The following is an 18,266-nucleotide window of genomic DNA, read 5'->3' on the forward strand; positions in this document are numbered from 1 at the left end:
AGTGAGTGTGGGAGTCAGCTCTGGCTGCTGTAGAAGGGACCACCAATCCAGGGCTTAATCAATGGAAACTTGTCTCATGGTTCTGGGAGCTGGAAGTCTAAGGTCAGATGTGGGCAGAGCTGGTTCCACATGAGGGCTGTGAGAGTCTGTCCTGACCTCTCTCCTGGCCTCTGGTGGCTGCTGGCAACCTCTGGCCTTCCTTGGCTTGCAGGGAGCCCCCATCTCTGCCTCATGCCCTCTTGGCATTCCCACTGTGAGAGTCTGTCTCTCCATGTGGTGTTCTTTGTATGAGGACAGCATTCCAGCTGGATTGGGGGCCCACCCACCCCGGTGCTACCACATGCTAATTAATTACAACGCAGCGATCTTGTCTCCAAGCAAGGGCATGCCCTTAGACTCTGGAGATTATGGCTTCAGCATACGAACTGGGGAGTGGGGGCACAATTCAGCGCAGAACTGTGGGGCTTTCTGATGTGTTTTCTTTTCCGAGCTCCCCTCAGCCCCCTTCACTGTAACCAACAGCCTCACCCTGCTCCCTGGGAACACTCAGCAGCCCATGCTGTGCTCCTAATCTCCTGGGTGTGTGTGGGGTGTGGGGCGGCTCCCCTACCCTTTAAGTGCCCCCCGCTGCTCCCCCATGATACCTCACGTGGGTCCTGCCCACCACCTGGGTCTGACTAAGCAGCTGTCTTTTAGGGAAACACCCTGTGATGGTGGTGGGGTGGTGACAGCATGGCTCGTGGTCTGCGGGGCTCTGTGTGGATGTCCTCATCTAACTGTCCAGCGTTCACCCAGAGTGGTGCTGTATGGGGCGAAGGCAGGGCCATGCAGGATTCATACCTAGCCAGTGTGCCAGCTGGTCCCTGGGACTGTGCGGCCTCCCCAGTGCCCACGGTGCTCTGAGTGTGAAACACCTGTGTCCGGCCAGAGGCTCGCTCTGGAACCTAGGGTGGTGCTGACACTGGGCACATGGCTTCACACAGAGCACCCTGAACTCATCAGTGCTGGCTTGCCCACTCTGTCTTCTCTTCTTGAGGACTGACACCTGGCTTCACACAGGACCCTCTCCAGGTCCTCCTGACCCACCCCTGGTGACCCCTGACCCTCTTTAGGTCCCCCTGGCCTGTGTCCTCACCTGTGCCTGCTCGCCATCACCCTCTCTCATTGCCTGTGCCCCAGACAGTTCCACAACTTCCATCAGAAATGGTCCAGTGTCCCATGTCATCCTGCCCTGCTAGGAAGAGGGGCTGCTGCCAGACCAATTCTTAATGTAGCATCTAGGACAGAAAGAGCAGGCGTGAGCTGCCTCTCAGAGGGACCTTGAGTGTCTTATCAGGAAGCCTGGTTTTGAGAGTGGATGTCAGGCCCTGGGTGAGGGGGAGGGAACTGGCAGGTCACTGTGGGCCTGGTGGAGAAGAGGGACAAAGGCCAACCTCTTTTGTGTGGCAGGGTTTGTGGCATCATCATCCCCTGGAACTATCCCCTGATGATGCTGTCCTGGAAGACAGCTGCCTGCCTGGCTGCCGGGAACACAGTGGTGATCAAGCCTGCTCAGGTGAGCGTGGGCTCACTCTAGACAGGGCCTGCAGGCCACAGAGAGGATCAGGAACTAACTCTATAAGGGAGGAAGGGAAGGGCCTCTCTTGGCCACATGAGCACTGGACGAAGGGTCCTGCTAGTGCCAGCTGCTCTCCATGGCCCTGCTCTCAGTGGGCAGAGGCGTACGTGGCAGGCAGAACTCTCCAAAGCAGACTCTTTTTCAGCCACGGCTGCTTGAGGCCAGCTGGCTGTGCTGGAACTTGCAGCTGCTCAGGTGAGCAGAGGCAGGGATTTCGGCACTCTGGATTCATGGGGCAGAAACCAGGCCCTGTGCTCTAAGACAGCATGAGTAGTCTATCCACAAAGATTGTGCCATGTCTCTTATGTGGCTTTTGAGACCAGAAGTCCTGGAGAGAAGCGAGGTGAGCGATGGGATTCGTGGCCCCCATCCCTGCACAGAGAATCTATGCGGTGTGGTGTCTGAGGGGTGTAGGTGGGGGAGTAGAGGCGGGATGTCAAGGGTCACCCAGGCATGCTGGAAAGGTCCTTGGAAGTGAGGACACCCCCAGTGAGCCTCAGTTTCTTCATCTGTACATTGGCAATGACAGCCTGCCCACTGCCTGCCTCCCAGGATGGTGCATGACATAGCAGGGATGGTGTGCCCAGGAGGGCACACACTCGCCAGCTTCTTTGGGGTAATTTCACAGCAAGGGCATTGATGTAATGAAAAACAATAATGATGACTGACATTGATAGTATTTACCCTGAGTCAGGCATGCCTCAAGCATTTCAACAGGTGTCACAAATTAGATAGTAATTTACATACATTTGCTTATTTAAGCATCACAACAACCCTCTGAGGAGACCTTAACCTCTGGCTTTAGAAACTTACGCTGTGCAGAAGGGAACCCAGGCCTGGCCGGGGGCTGGAGCCCTGCCAGGAGGAGAAGCTAGGGCACCAGAGGTTGGCCCACCCTGATTCCTAGCTGGTGCTGTGGGCATGCCGGCTGGGCAGGCAGGGCCACCTCTGGTGGCTTTCCTGGGGTCTTCCTGGAGCCACAGTCTGCAGCTACTCCTCCCTGCTTGCTGCTGGGCTGCTGGGAGAGGAAGGCAGGGAGGGAAGGCAGGGAGGGAAGGCAGAGCCCCACTCTCAAAAACCTCCTTACCCAGTCTCCTTTCCTGGCTCCACACCCAGGTGACCCCACTCACTGCCTTGAAGTTTGCAGAGCTGACATTGAAGGCTGGCATTCCCAAAGGTGTGGTCAACGTCCTTCCAGGATCTGGTAAGAGCCATGGTCGGGGGCAGGGCTAGGGCTTCCAGCAGCTGGAGATGCCACTGGGTAGAGCAGGCCCTACTGGATAGGGGCATGAGGGCAGAGCAGCCTGGGGAGAGCCCAGGCGGGGGCCAGCCTGTGGCAAAGGAGGCTGCTCCCATGGGGGAGAGCGCCTGCACCTGGAAGGGCTCTTGTCTTCAGATGCCCCAGCTGAATGTGTTCCATTGTGTGAGTGTGTGTGTGTGTGTGTGGTGTGTGTGTGTGTATGTGTGTGTATGTGTGTCTGCGCGCCCTGGAATAAAGTTGTTACTTGGGAGTTATCTGCCCTTGGAAGTTGGAGAGAATTTTTCTGTAGAACATTTCAGGCTTAGAGCATTTAGGGAGGTCATACATGAATTACTTTTTAAGTTTCTGTTGTGTGTAGTGGTCTGGTTTATGGAAAAGTCCCTTCTTATGCAGATTTTAAATGTATTAGCATGAAGTTGTGTATAATAATCTCTCATAATATTTATCTCCTTTTTGGATTTTCCTTTTGATTGTTATAATACATTCTTTATATTTTTGCTTTTTCTCTCTCTTTTTAAGTTGATTAATTGGTGAAAAGTTATTGCTTGTCTCCATCCTCCACCCTAAAAAAAATCAAATACAGTTCCTCGATTTCCTTACCTTTTCCATTGCTATTTTTCTAGTTTCCCCCTGCTTTTATTGTTCTCTTCTGTGTTCTCCTGAGTGGTTCTTCTATTTTTTTTTTTTTTTTTTGTAGCTTTTTGGGTTGAAAGTTTAGTTCGTTAATTTTTTTCTGGTTCAGATAAGGAAAGCATTTGAAAGAGTTTTGGTGATGGCCAGCACAGTGGCTCACGCCTGTAATCCCAGCACTTTGGGAGGCTGAGGTGGGTGGATCACCTGAGGTCAGGAATTCAAGACCAGCCTGGCCAACATGGTGAAACCCCGTCTCTATTAAAAATACAAAAATTAGCTGGGCATGGTGGCAGGCAGGCGCTTGTAACCTCCGCTACTCTGGAGGCTGAGGCATGAGAATCACTTGAACCTGGGAGGTAGAGTTTGCAGTGATCTGAGATCGTGCCACTGTACTTCAGCCTGGGTGACAGAGCGAGACTCTGTCTTGAAAAAAAAAAAAAAGGTTTGGTTACACCTCACACCTTGTGACTGACACTTTTATCATTATAAATGCCCCATTTATTTTTCATGATAGTTTTTGTGTTAAAGTAAATTCTGTCTGTTGTTAGTATTACCACACTAGCTTTCAAATGGTTGCTGTTGACATGATATATATTTTTACATTCTTTTACTTTCAACCCGTTCATAGTTTTGAATCTAAAATGTGCCATATATAACATATGGTTGGATCTTGTTTTTTATCCAGTCTCATAATCTCTGCCTTTGACTGGAGACTTTACATTCATGTTAATATTGATACAGTGGGTTTACCATTTTACTTTTCATTTTCTATGAGTCTGCTGTCTTTTTTCCCTCTGTTTCTCCTGCTGTACTACTTTCTTTTGCCTTAAGCGAATATTTCCGAGCATAACATTTTAATGCTTTCGATAATTATTTTCAGTATACATTTGTAGTTATTTTCTTAGTGGTTATTCTAGGACTTATCACATACTTATCAAAATCAACTTCAGATTTATATGAACTTAATCCCAGTGAAATGTACAAATGTTACTTCTGGATAGGTCTGTTATCTTCTCCCTGTTTGTGCTAGGATCACATATTTTTGTACACATAGAACATCTATATATGTTACAAACCCAATAATACATTGCTACATATATTACTTTATATAATTTTACATCTACTAAAGAAGTTGAGAAAAGAAAGGAGAACAAGTCCCTATGTGCAGAGTTTATGTTATCTGACTCACAAGTTCTGCTCCTCTTCAGCTGGTCCTATGGATTTGAACTGCTATCTGGTGCCATTATCTTACTCCATTTAAGTTTTATTCTCACCTACTTCCCTTCTGCTTTTATTGTCCAATATATTACATTTTTATTTGTTACCCCACAATTATACAGTTATATATATAATCATTTTATACAATTGCTTTTTAAATCAGTTAAGAGAAGAAAGCAAATAAAATATGCATTGATACTGTTTTTATAATTACCTAATTACCTTTACAGTGCTCCTTGCTTTTTCCTGTGGATTCTGACTACTGTCTGTAGTCACTTGCTCTTAGCTTGAAGAACTTCTTTTAGTATTTCCTATAAGGTGGGTCTGCTAACAACAGATTATCTCAGTTTTTGTTTATCTGGCAATATCCTTATTTGCCTCTACTTTTTGAAACACAGTATTGCTAGACGTAAGATTCTGGGTTAACAGTCTGGTTCTTTCTTTGCACTTGTTCTGTCTTGCACTTTGAATACGGTCATGCACTGTCTTTTCCATCTGTCACACTGGGGTAGAGTCTTCCCCTTACGAGTGCTGTCTGGGTGGAGGAAGGGGCCGCAGCATCTTAGTCATAGTCACCAAGAACTTAGCTTCTGCAACTAAGAGCTGGCGGAGATGAGAGGCCTTGGTGGCCTGTACCCACTGGTGGATGCCAGCTTCCTTCGCTGGGAGCTCGGAGGGAAAGGAGTGCTGCTTTCCTGGCCACACCTGCCTGGAGTTGAGCTTCTCTCAAGGGGAGGGAGCACACTGTGCCTTCAGTGTTGCAGACTTTCCCTGCCCATACTGAGAATCAGATTTTCTTGAAGAATGTTTTTCCATTTGTTGTATGCCCTTAGAAAAATTTCCAGGGAGTTTAAGTGGTTGTTTTTCGATCATCGTCACCAGGATAGTGGCTTCCCTGGGGAATTGACCGCAGGGCTCCTCAAGCTGGCCTTCTGGAAATGCACTCCTGCCTCATGCCTTTTGAGCAGGTTGTGTTCATGTTTTTATTATTGTTAAATATCATATAGTTGTAGTTTTGGTCTTCTCTCTAACACAGTAAGTAAAAAGAGATTTTAAAATAATTGCCAAGTTGTTTTTTGTCTAAAATTTAAATTCTGTTCTTGTATTTCTACTTGTATTATGTCATGATCAGAGACTATGGCCTGTATGTGAGTTTGCCAGGGCTGCTGTCACCAAGCACTGCAAATCGAGTGGCATAAACCACTGCAAGGCAGCGCCTCACAGCTCTGGAGGCTACGAGTCTGGATGGAAGGTGTTAGCAGGGTCATGCTCCATCTAAAAGGTTCTAAGGAAAAGTTCTTCTTTGCCTCCTCCTAGCTTGTAGAAGCATCATCCTGATCTGTGCTTTCATCCTGACATGGCATTTCCCTGAAGGTGTGGTGTCTGTGCCCAAATCTCCCATTTTTATAAGAACACCAGTCATTTTGGATCAGGGCCCACCCCAGTGATGTCATCTTAACTAATTTTACCTGTACTGACTTCATCCCCAAATAAGGCCACATTGTGAGGTACTGGGGGTTAGTATGGTGACCTATGAATTTCTAGTGAGTGGTTGGGGGAGGCACAGTCCAACACATAGCAGCTTGTAAAAATCCTGTTTTCTAAAATGGAGAATTTCTGTGGTCTGATATATGATACTTTTTTGGAAATATTTCTTAAATAGCCTAAGAAAGTGTTATTATTTTTGTTACTATTATTATTATTACTAGTAAATAGACTTTATTTTAGATAAGTTTTAGGTTGATAGCAAAATTGAGCAGAAAATAGAGTCCCTGTATACCACCTGCCCCAACACAGACACAGCCCTCACTACTAATATCCAGCATCAGAGGGGTATGTTTGTTACAATCAATGACCTACATTGACACCTCATTATCCCCCAAAGTCCATAGTTTAGGGGTCACACTTGTACATTCTATGGGTTTTGACAACTGTGTAATGCCTTGCATCTACCATTAGAGTATAACACAGAGTAGTTTCACTGCCCTAAGAATATTCTGTGCTATATTCTTTTATGTCTTCCTCTCTCTAATCCCTGGCAACCACTGATCTTTTTCTTGTCTCCACTGTTATGCCTTTTCCAGAATGTCATGTAATTGCAATCATATGCAGGCTTTTCATTTGGCTTCTTTCACTTAGTGATATACATTTGAGGTTCTTCCATGACTTCTTGTGACTTAATAGCTCATTTCGTTTTAGCACTGAATAATATCCCTTGTCTGATTCACATCAGTTATTTATCCATCCACTTTCTAAAAGACATCTTGTTTGCTTCTAAGCTTTGGCAATTCTGAATAAAGCTGCTGTAAACATGCGTGTGCAGGTTTTGGTGTGGACATAAGTTTTCAGCTCCTTTGGGTAAATACCAAGGAGCACAGTTGCTGAATCATATAGTAAGAGTGCATTTGGTTTTTAAACCGACTCCCAAACTGTCTTCCCAAGTGGCTGTGCCATTTTGTGTTCCCACAGCAATGACTGAGAGTTCCTGTTGCTCCACATCCGTGCCAGCATCTGGCATTATCAGTGTTCTGGATTCTGGTTGTTTAGTAGCTGTGCAGTGGTATCTCATTGCTGTTTTAGTTTTTCATTCTCTAATGACAAATGACATTGAGCGCTGTTTCATGTGCTTACTTGCCATCTGTCTATCTTCTTTGGTGATGTGTTTATTTCTGTCTTTTGCCCAGTTTTTAGTGGTTGTTTTCTTTTTTTTTTTTTTTTTTTTTTTTTTTGAGGCGGAGTCTCGCTCTGTCGCCCGGACTGGAGTGCAGTGGCCAGATCTCAGCTCACTGCAAGCTCCACCTCCCGGTTTCCGCCATTCTCCTGCCTCAGCCTCCAAGTAGCTGGGACTACAGGCGCCCGCCACCTCGCCCGGCTAGTTTTTGTATTTTTAGTAGAGACGGGGTTTCACCGTATTAGCCAGGATGGTCTCGATCTCCTGACCTCGTGATCCGCCCGTCTCGGCCTCCCAAAGTGCTGGGATTACAGTAGTGGTTGTTTTCTTATTGTTGAGTTTTGAGAGTTCTTTGTATATTTTAGACATCAGTTCTTTATCAGATATATATTTTGCAAATGTTTTCTCCCCAAAACAGTGATTTAATGGGGAGTGGTGGAATGGAGTTAGTATCAAAACCACTGGTAGACCTTTAACTGTGTATAGAGGGAGGATACAAGGGTCTTACTGCAAACCTGCCAAACTGGAACCTTCACAGGTGTGCCTGGGCATGTGAATTTTACAAGCCTAGAGGCAGGGGAGTGGTGGAAGATGAAGGGGCTGGATAGGTGCAGGAACTCTGGACAGAGTGAGTCATGGGATGGGGAAGGGAGGTGTCAAGAATGACTCTTGGGTTCTTGGCTTGAACCAGCTGGCTGCAAGGAGAAGTTGTTTACTGAAATGGAGAACCCTGGAGGAAGAGCAGGTCTAGGGGAATGATTAAGAGTTCAGTTTCAAATCTGTTGAATTTGAGAAGCCAGAAGACATCCAAGTGCAGATGCCAAGCAGGCAGAGGAGTGACCAGTGGATCTGGATCCCAGATGAGCTTGACTGGAGAGGCCGATTTCAGGGGGTGACGTACCTGAGATGGCCCTTGGAAGCCTGTGAGATCAGCTGAGCACACAGTGTAAACTGAGGAGAGAAGAGGGCCTGGGACGGAGCCAGAGGTGCTGGATATTTTAAGGTTAGATGAGCAAAGGAGATGGAAAAAGAGCCGTCAGAGAAGTAAGAGGCAAATTAGGAGGGTGCGGAGTCAGAAGCCAAAACAAGAGAGTGGCTTAAGTGGGAAGCTACGCTGAGTCTGGGAGGAAGCAGCGTCAGGGAGCCCACTCTGAAGTCTCATTGAGATGGAGACCTGAGGGACAGAAAGGACTTAGCCAGGTTGGGGACAGGATTTGTGCTGGGTGTGGCTCAGAGTGGGGACTGGGGGCATGGGACAGGGCAGGAATCACGGCATTCCCTGGGAGGAACGGCAGGTGGCAAGGCCTCTGTGGCTGGCTCACCTGAGGGCAGGTGTTTTAGAGTCTGTGATGCTCAGGATGCCACACCCCTCAGGGACCTGATCAGGCATGCTTGGGTCTCTGTTTGAGCCCCTACAAGAGCTGAAGGCTTGGTGCCCTCGCCCTGGGGTCTGCGTGATGGTGGAAAACCATGTGTGGAGTGGGTTGGTTTGCTTGGGCTACCGTGTCAAAGCCCCACAGACCAGGGCTTCAGAAACAGACGGTTGTCATCTCTCAATTCTGGAGGCTGGAAGTCCAAGATCAGAGTGTCAGCAGCGTCAGCTTCTCCTGCAGCCTCTCTCCTGGGCTTGCAGACGGCTCTCCACTCCCTGTGTCCTCGCATGGTCGTTGCCCAAATCCCCTCTTCTTAGAAGGACACCAGTCAGATTGGATTAGAGTCTGTGCCAATGACCTCATTTTACCTTAATCACCTACGTAAAGGTCACGTCTCCAAACACAGCCCCATTCAGAGGTACACAGGGTGAGAGTTTCAGTATTTGAATTTTAGGGGACACAGTTCAGCCCCTAATAGGGAGTGAGGCTCCACGAGCCCCAGGCTTCATGGGGATCAAGCATATGGGGAGCATTTTGAGGGCTCCAGACTCCCAGTGGACCTGTGCAGGCCTGGAGGTGGGCTCCTGCCTCCCCAGCACCAGGGGGACTGCCCTGATTCCCCCCTCCCTGCCACCCACAGGCTCCCTGGTCGGCCAGAGACTTTCAGACCATCCTGACGTGAGGAAAATTGGGTTCACAGGCTCCACAGAGGTGGGGAAGCACATCATGAAAAGGTGCGTGGCTGGGGGTGGGGCAGAGGAGGGGCTGCTGCAGGCTGCGCCTGGGACATGGCAGTGCTGTCCCAGGAGCTGTGTCCTGCTTCTCAAGCTCCAGGGCGCAGCCACTTCCGTGGCCCTGCTGGGCTCTATGCAAACGCTGAAGAGGCATCTGCCTTTCTGACAAAGCCCTGGGAGGCCTGGACAGAGACCTGTGGAGCACTGTCAGACCAGCAAGGGACTGGATTGAGAGGTGCTGAGAGTGTAAAACACATATGGATTTCAAGAACTGAGCACCCACAAAAAACTGAAATAGCTCATTAATAGGATGTTTTTTGTTTGTTTGTTTTCTGAGACAGGTCTTGCTCTGTCACCCATGGTGGAGTGCAGTGGCACCATCATAGCTCGGTGCAGCCTTGACTTCCTGGGCTCAAGTGATACTCACACCTCAGCCTCCCAAGTAGCTGGGACTACAGGCATTCACCACCAAGTCCAGCTAATTTTTCATGTTTTTCATAGAGACAGGGTCTCACTGTGTTGCCCAGACTGGTCTCAAACTCCTGGGCTCAAGCAATCCACCTGAGAAATGATAATATTCTTGATTAGTTGGGTTAAATAAAATATAATAAAATATATTATTTTATTATTATATATTAATATAAAAGAAACCTGTTTCTTTTCAGGTTTTTTTTTTTTCAATGGAGTTTCACTGTGTCACCAAGGCTGGAGTGCAGTGTCATGATTATGGCTCACTGCAGCCTCTGCCTCCCTGGCTCATGCAATCCTCCCACCTTAGCCTCCCAAGTAGCTAGGACTATAGACACGTGCCACCACACCTGGATAAGTTTTTTTATTTTTTTGTAGAGCTGGGGTTTTGCTATGCTGCCCAGCCTGGTCTCAAGCTCCTTTAATGTGGCTACCATCAAAAAAAAGTCCCATCGTCTATTTGGCTAGTGTTTGAAGCTTTCATTCTATTTCTATGGACAGAAGTGATCTAGGTCAATTCATGTCTTCATTCTTGGACTTTGGCTTCAAACTGACTGGTGTCATCTTCCAGGCTGTCACTAAACCACAATATGACCTGGGTCACACCCATGCCTTGGGTCCCCCACCAGTTCCATTACAGCAGTTTGACAGTGCAGGAGTTCTCGTCTCCATCACCGACAAGCTGGGAGAGACAGCCAGGGCCAGACCACAGGGTGGCAGCTGGAGCCCTGACTGACACTGGAGCCTGCCCCAGCCCTGACACTGAACTTTTGGCGGTGGGTTTTGGCACCTGCACTTTGAGTGATGTGGGTAGGGGAATGGGGTAACTGCAAGTAGTCACAGCAGGTTTGCCTCTCCTGATTCAAAAGCAAGCTGGTCTCTTCCACTGAGGTGTATAGGTTGTAGTCACATCTGAGCACAGGTGAGTCAAGTCCAGGGTGAGGGCTCAGGAAATGTCAGCTCTGAGCACTCCAGAGCTGGACAGAGGGTTTGGGTGGCAAGATATGTTGATTTGCCTCACCATGGTAACGATTGTACCATTGATATGTAGTTCATGACATCATGCTATAGCTGAGCGTGTGGTGGAACATGCCTGTAGTCCCAGCTACTCGGGAGGCTGAGGTGGAAGGAGCCTGGGATGCGGAAGCTGTAATGAGGCGAGATCATGCACTGCACTCCAGCCTGGGCAACAAAGAGAGCCTGGCTCAAAAAAAAAAAAAATTAATTAATTAATTAAATAGAACAGAACAAAAAACAAAACTACCTCAATTTGAGCATTTTATATAAAAAAATAAATACTAGGCTAGACATGGTGGCTCACGCTGGAATCCCAGCACTTTGGGAGGCTGAGGCCAGCAGATCACTTGAGGCCAGGAGTTTGAGACCACCCTGGCCAACATGGTGAAACCCCATCTCTACAAAACAAACATACAAACAAACAAAAAATAGCCAGGTGTGGTGACACATGCCCCTATATTCCCGGCTACTCGAGAGGCTGAGGCAGGAGAATCACTTGAACCCGGAAGGCGGAGGTTACAGTAAGCCGAGATCACACCACTGTACTCCAGCCTGGGCAACAGAGTGTGACTCTATCTCAAAGTGGGGGGTGGGGAAGTTGGGTGCTGTGGCTCATGCCTGTAATCCCAGCATTTTGGGAGGCCAAGGCAGGCAGATCACCTGAGGTCAGGAGTTCAAGACCAGCCTAATCAAAATGGTGAAACCCCCATCTCTACTAAAAATATAAAAATTAGCTGGGTGTGGTGGCACGTGCCTGTAATCCCAGCTACTCAGGAGGCCGAGGCAGAATAATCGCTTGAATCTGGGAGGCGGAGATTGCAGTGAGATGAGACCATGCCTTTGCACCCTAGCTGGGGCGACAAGAGTGAGACTCCATCTAAAAATAAAAAAATAAAATAAAATAAAAAACTAAAAAAGCCATCATGCTATGAACCTCAAATACACAAAGTAAAATTTATTTCAAAAAAAAAAGAGCAAAGCAGAGCTCTGAGCAGCTTCCTGCCCCAGCATCCCTGGTTCTGCTGCTTTCTTCTTCCCAGGCAGCCATGTCACCCGGACCTGCAGCTGAGATGGGGGCCATCTCCCTGGGTTGCTCTTGCAGAGGAGGCCTCTCCTCCCCAGTAGAGTCTCCTACCTGCCGGCTGTTAACTGAGTATCCAGCTGAGGACAGCATCCCTGCAGTGCATTTCTTGCCCACTGATGTGATGTGTTCATGACTCCCAGCCTCTCTCTCTTTGCTCTGCTGCTAATACAGGGAGGTGCCACAGCCTCTGGGCCCCTGCAGCTGTACCAGCTGATGGTGCTGTTTTGTATTCCTTAATTTGTGCAGCACCAGCTGCGTACAGGCACTGTGTTTGGCACTGGGGCTGTAGTATGACCCAGACAGATGCGTGCCTGCCCTGGCCAGGCTCATGCTCTGCAGATGGGGTCAGAGGTCAACATGCAATAGAGCAAAGGGCACCAGGTGGGGTGCGCGGGCAGGCTGTGGTTGTATACAGGTCGATCAGGGAGGCACCCAAGAGAAGGGAACACAGGCCTGCAGGAAACAAGGTGTGGAGCGTGCAGCAGGAAGGGCAGTCCAGGGGGCAGTGGGGCACAGGCCCGGTATATACGGGCCAGGAAAGAAAGGAAGGTGGCTGTGTGAAGCCACAAGGGGCAGGGGGAGTGGGGAGGTACTGGCTGGGTCTTGCTTCTTGCAACAAAGCATGCTTTGAGCCTGCCCAGGTCCCTGCCACCTGGGGGCCCAATGCCCCTACCTGCTCTGGAGGGACCGGCCCCACCAGCCCTCTGTTCCTTGCAGCTGTGCCATAAGTAACGTGAAGAAGGTGTCACTGGAACTGGGCGGGAAGTCACCCCTCATCATCTTTGCTGACTGTGACCTCAACAAGGCTGTGCAGATGGTGAGGGCAGGGCCTGGAGGGGGTAGGGACAGCAAGTGGGGACAGGGACCGTGGAGCCCAGGAGGCTCTGTCTCTCATTCCACAGCCACACTCACACGTGTAGCCCTGGTGGAGTCCATGGTGTCACCACAAGCATAGCATGGCAGGCAGCAGGCTTAGTGAAGAAAGACGTGTGCCCTCCAAACATACTCCCCAGGAAGTTTCATAACTGCCAGGATAGCTGAGATCAACTGCCTATAACATATGTGTGTGTGTATATTATATATCAATATGAAATCAGGAAACACACGCCACAGCTCCATCTGTTCTGAAATAAGCATGGCACCCTTTTCTGTCTGATGAGAGGGCAAATCAAATGTGTTGATCTGCTTCACTATGGTAACCATTTTACCATCTATATGTAGTCCATAACTTCATGCTGTAAACCTCAAATATACACAATAAAATGTGTATTTTTAAAATATAAGAGCAAAGCAGAACTCTGAGCACTTGGGCCCAGTCCTGCTCTCTGCCTGCCGGTGGCCGTGGGTGCACGTGCCTGGCTCCACCACTGACCTGCTGGGCAGTCTTGAGCAAGTTACCTAACCTCTCTGGCATCTGTGCTCCCACCTGTGGGTAGGGACCATGGTGATACCCACCTCCTGGGTGACTGCAGAATGAATATGTCTGAAGGGCTTAGATTAGTGGCAAGTGCCACGTAAGACACATATGTTGGTCCTTGTTCTTACCATTAGTATTGTTATTGCCTTGGTCCTGTCCTCACTCCTGTGGGAGGAAACCAGTAAGGCCACATTCTGCGAGGTCCCCAAATATGCCCCCGGCCCTAAGCTCCACTGTGCCGTGGAGGACGGCCTGACACCCTAGCATGGGTGTGAAAGGGAGTCCAACCTTATTTGGTAGAGAAACTGAGGGAGGCAAGGGCCTTGTTCACGGGCCCAGGTGAACCCATCAGCCCTGGGATCTAGCCAGGCTTGACCATGGCTCTCCATCCTCCCCTGGGTCTCCCACAGCAGGCGAGTTTGAAAAAGCAGGCTGCCTGCGGCCTCTGAGGGCCTTTGTTGTGAACTCCTGCTGGAAGTCCCCTGGGCCAGGGCTGCCCCACCCCTCCCCCACCCTCGTCAGGGCTGCCTGCCTGTGTCTCACCCTGTGCCCTGTCACCCACCACCTGCTCCGTGCTTACACACACGGCTGGCATCTCTCCTATCAGCTCCGAGAATGTAGACTCTGAAACAGGAGTCGGCACCTCCTGCACCACCCCAGCAAGCCCACCCAGGGTGCAGGAGGGTCTCAGGCAGACCAAGGCTCACTCCCACTTGGTCCCCATGCTCTACAGTGTGGATGGCAGCCTTGTCCTCCAGTGGTGGGAGTTGGGGCGTGGTGTCTCTCTGTCGCTGCATGGGCCTCAGCGTCTTCACTTCCCACACCGTTACCTCTCACCTCTCCTCTTGAGGTGACTGAGGATTGAGTGCGGCCCACAGGAGGAGGTCAGGACACACAAGGGTGACTCCCTTCCCAATGAGAAAGGGCAGCTGGGCCCTGGCAGAGCGGGGGGCTGGTGTCCCAGAAGGAGCAGTGACCTGGTGTTCTTGTCCATTCTCTGAAGGGGATGAGCTCGGTTTTCTTCAACAAAGGAGAGAACTGCATTGCAGCAGGCCGGCTGTTTGTGGAGGACTCCATTCATGATGAGTTCGTGCGGAGGGTGGTAAGTCCTGCCCCAGGGTCTGCTGGTTCACCGGGACAGCAGCCTGGCTGGAAGGGGTTGGAGGAGGGGAGACAGGGCAGGGGTCAAGTGAGGCTGGGCTCCTCCTAGAGGACACTGCCCACGGGGGTCAGGGAACTCACAGTGGGAACTGTGCTGAGTCTTCACTGGATTTTAGCAGACCTGTAGCTCAAATTGACATCACCAAAAAGGGCCCGTCTTGGGTTGGCTCCCTAGAAGTGGAGCCTGGGGCAAGAATTCGGTGCATGTGGTTTACTCAGAGTGGACTCTTAGGTGAAGCCTAGAAGGAGAAGGGACCAGGGGAGGACCAGACAGAATGGAGCAAGGGTCTGGTCTCAGGTCAGCCTGGGTCTGACCATGGACAGGGGCCCTGGAGCACAAATCCCCCTACATAGGCATGCCCCTGGGGCCAAGTGGCCAGGCTGTGGGCCCCTGTGGCAGGTAGGCTTGGCTGTGGGCCGCCAGTAGGGGACAGCAGCTCCCGTCGGGTTCCGCAGCCACCTTGCATGGCCTCGGGGATCTGGGGGGCACAGGATAGTGTCTTCCACCAGATTTATCCACTCAGCCACACCCGGAAGAGCAGGCTTGATGCTGGCCTCGGACGGATGGGTGGTCCTGAGTCCCCTTGGGAGGTTTGTAATGCCTGGCTTCTCGGTTCCTCGGCAGGTTGGCGTCATTCTCTCCAAGCAGTCAGATATGGTGGGGAGTAAGGGGCTGTCGGCACCAGCATTACCTTCTCACCACTTGAAGCCAGAGCAGGACATGACTCCTTCCTCACCACCTCTGTTAGAAAACACTGTGGGGTTGTCATGAGCCAGGCCCCAGCCATCCTTCATCCAGGCCATGATACCAGGGGTGGAGCAAGCTGAGGTTGGCTTAGCCTCCGCAAAGGCCCCCCCGATTCCGCCCCCAGTTTGTGGAGAGCAGCGTCTGATCCCAGCAGGTAGCGGCAGGGATGCGGGAGAGACAACCAGCGACCTTCACGCATGGTTTCAGACAGATGGTGCCTGAGAAGCCAGGGGAAAAGAGGGCCTGTGAGTGGAAGGGTGAGGGAGGGGTCCCTGGAGGAGAGCTGGTGCTGGACCCAGGGTGGTGGCTCAGAGTCTGGAAGGAGTGGGAAAAGGAAAGACTTTCTGCGAGGGGCTGGAAAAGCTTTTGCCGTAAAACAACCCTCAACACAGAGTGGTTGGAAATGACAGCCCTGCCCTCAGCTCATGATTCTGTGGGCAGCAGTGGCAGTCTAGGCTGGGGTTCGCTGGGGCTCAACTGGGTTTGTCAGAGGTTGCCCAAGCATCTGCAGTGAGGCTCGGGGGCAGCAGGGCAGCAGGCAGCTTTGTGGGACAGCTGTTCTTGCCCTAGGGGCCTGTATTCTGCAGCATGTGCTGGGGCATATTCATGTGGACAGTGGCAGGACTCCTGAGAGTGACAGCACAAGTTGAGAGGCTTCTTGAAATGCACGAAACATTGCTTCCATGCATTGTGCTGCCGAAGCAAGTCACAGGCTGGCCCAGATTTAAGGGGTGAGGAAACGGACTCTACCACGTGGGAGTCACAAGCTCTTCTTCCGTAGTTAGGGAGCTGGCCTGCCTGGCCAAGCGAGGCCCATTGCCGTGAGGAGCCCGGCACAGGAATGGCAGGACCAGGATACAGACCCAGGGACTACTGGAGATAAAGTGGCAGTCATGGGGGGAGTGTGGCTGCGGGGACATAGAGCTGTGCACACAAGGTCCTGTCTGGGGGGTCTTAAGGGAGTCATGAGACTTCCACAGTCGGGTGACTGCAAGGGCCATTGTCCCAGGGATAATTCTCAGGACAGTCACAATCCCAAATAAAGGAAGTGAGGCCAGTGTTCAGGAGGCTCAGTAGGCTACTTGTCCTTTGTATCCAAGAGAGATTGGGGCACGGTTTGGGTCTCCAGGACAGGAGCAGAGAATGAGGAACAAAAGCAACCGGGTGTGGCTATAGGGTGGAGACAGGACAGTCAGAGGCACTCAGTGGGCCTTGGTGGGAAGGGCAGAGGGGTGTCCCGGGTGGTCGAGTCACACTTGTGTCTGATTAGGGCTGACTGGGGGTGCAGAGTTTGCAAGATGTGAGATGCCCTGGCCTTGGAGGAGGAGGGTCAGCAGACTAGAGCCTTGGCCCCTCCCCTCCACTCAATTTCTTTCCCACTTTAGCGCCGGGACTATTGCAGCAGAGCTGGTGTATCCCACCCACCCCACATCCTGGAGTCCCCCAAACAGTTCTTTCAGCTTCTTGATCCATGAGGCTGGTGCAGGACCAGAATCAGATACATGTACTTAGCCCCATCTCCTCAACTAGTCAAATACGCTAGCCTCTCTCCTCACCCACCCTCCTGTGCACCTCCATTCCCAGTCCATCTATTGCTGGGCTCCTGTCTCCTTGGAGACTTCTGTCCCTCTGCGCATAGGAGCCATTTGGGATTTCAGACTGGAAGGTGAATTTAGAGTCAGAATTCGGAAAGCCCTGAGGCTAGAATAGAGTGTGAACTTTCCTCAGGGGTCAGCCGTGAGAGCTGAGTCAGGTGAGGATCATTGTCAGAAACTGCGGCAGCACAAGCCACGCCTGACTTGGAGGACTTTCTGCAGGTACAGGAGGTGCGGAAGATGAAGGTGGGCAACCCACTGGACAGGGACACCGACCACGGGCCACAGAATCACCATGCCCACCTGATGAAGCTGATGGAGTACTGCCAGCGTGGCGTGAAGGAAGGGGCCACACTGGTCTGTGGTGGGAATCAAATCCCTCGGCCAGGTGAGTCAGAGTGTGCCAGGCCCGCTTGGGTCAATTGAGGCAGCAGGCCCCATGGCCTCTGGTTCCCTGTCCAGCTGAACTGGAGACAGCTGAAGGCCAGGTACCTGCACAGTCAGGCTGCAGCCCCATCTGGGACCTGGGATGGACTGGGCCTTGGCTATTTGGGCACCAGCCAGACCCAGCAGTGGGATGAGCATTTTTTTTTTTTTTGAGACGGAGTTTCGCTCTGTAGCCCAGGCTGGAGTGCAGTGCCGCGATCTCGGCTCACTGCAAGCTCCACCTCCCGGGTTCCCGCCATTCTCCTGCCTCAGCCTCCCGAGTAGCTGGGACTACAGGCGCCCGCCATCTCACCTGGCTAGTTTTTTTGTATTTTTTAGTAGAGACGGGGTTTCACCGTGTAGACCAGGATGGTCTCAATCTCCTGACCTCGTGATCCACCCGTCTCGGCCTCCCAAAGTGCTGGGACGAGCATTATTCAGTGTTGGTTTAGTCAGTATCGAACTGGACTCTGACTTGCCCTTACTGTCACCACAGCCTTGAGAGTCTCTCCCCGATAGATTTCATGAGACTAGATTTTATGATTTTCCTTCTACTTCACTGGCTGTTAACCTCTCAGCCATTGCTCCACCTGTCCCCTCAATGCAGGTGCATCCCTGCCTATCCTTAGCTTGGAGCACCTCTCATGGGGGACAGTTTGCCTGCAGGATCTCTCCCCTGCTCAGACCCTACCAGATACAGGCCTCCAGGCTCCACCCCACCCAGAGCTCCTCACCGCATAGCCAGCAGCACTGGACACTTCCACCTGGATGTTCCCCAGGCCCTTCAAACTCAATGGTCATTGCAATGTCCCAGCCAGAGTTGAGCCCAGACACACACACCT

At 50.9% G+C, this 18,266-nt stretch overlaps 1 protein-coding gene across 6 annotated transcripts in view; it reads left to right on the forward strand.

The window, feature by feature from the left end:
- ALDH1L1 (aldehyde dehydrogenase 1 family member L1) overlaps window positions 1-18,266 on the forward strand; it is an 82,473-nt gene that overhangs the window by 58,497 nt on the left and 5,710 nt on the right. For all 6 annotated transcript variants that reach the window (XM_033210936.1, XM_033210940.1, XM_033210937.1 and 3 more), the window contains 6 exons: window positions 1,450-1,555; window positions 2,735-2,822; window positions 9,415-9,508; window positions 12,795-12,894; window positions 14,498-14,596; window positions 17,221-17,386. In XM_033210936.1, coding sequence (XP_033066827.1) covers window positions 1,450-1,555; window positions 2,735-2,822; window positions 9,415-9,508; window positions 12,795-12,894; window positions 14,498-14,596; window positions 17,221-17,386 — 653 coding nt within the window. The remainder of the gene's footprint in view (window positions 1-1,449; window positions 1,556-2,734; window positions 2,823-9,414; window positions 9,509-12,794; window positions 12,895-14,497; window positions 14,597-17,220; window positions 17,387-18,266) is intronic.

Source organism: Trachypithecus francoisi, unplaced genomic scaffold, assembly GCF_009764315.1.
Source record: "Trachypithecus francoisi isolate TF-2019V2 unplaced genomic scaffold, Tfra_2.0 Lachesis_group0, whole genome shotgun sequence".
In the NCBI taxonomy this organism is placed as follows: Eukaryota; Metazoa; Chordata; class Mammalia; order Primates; family Cercopithecidae; genus Trachypithecus; species Trachypithecus francoisi.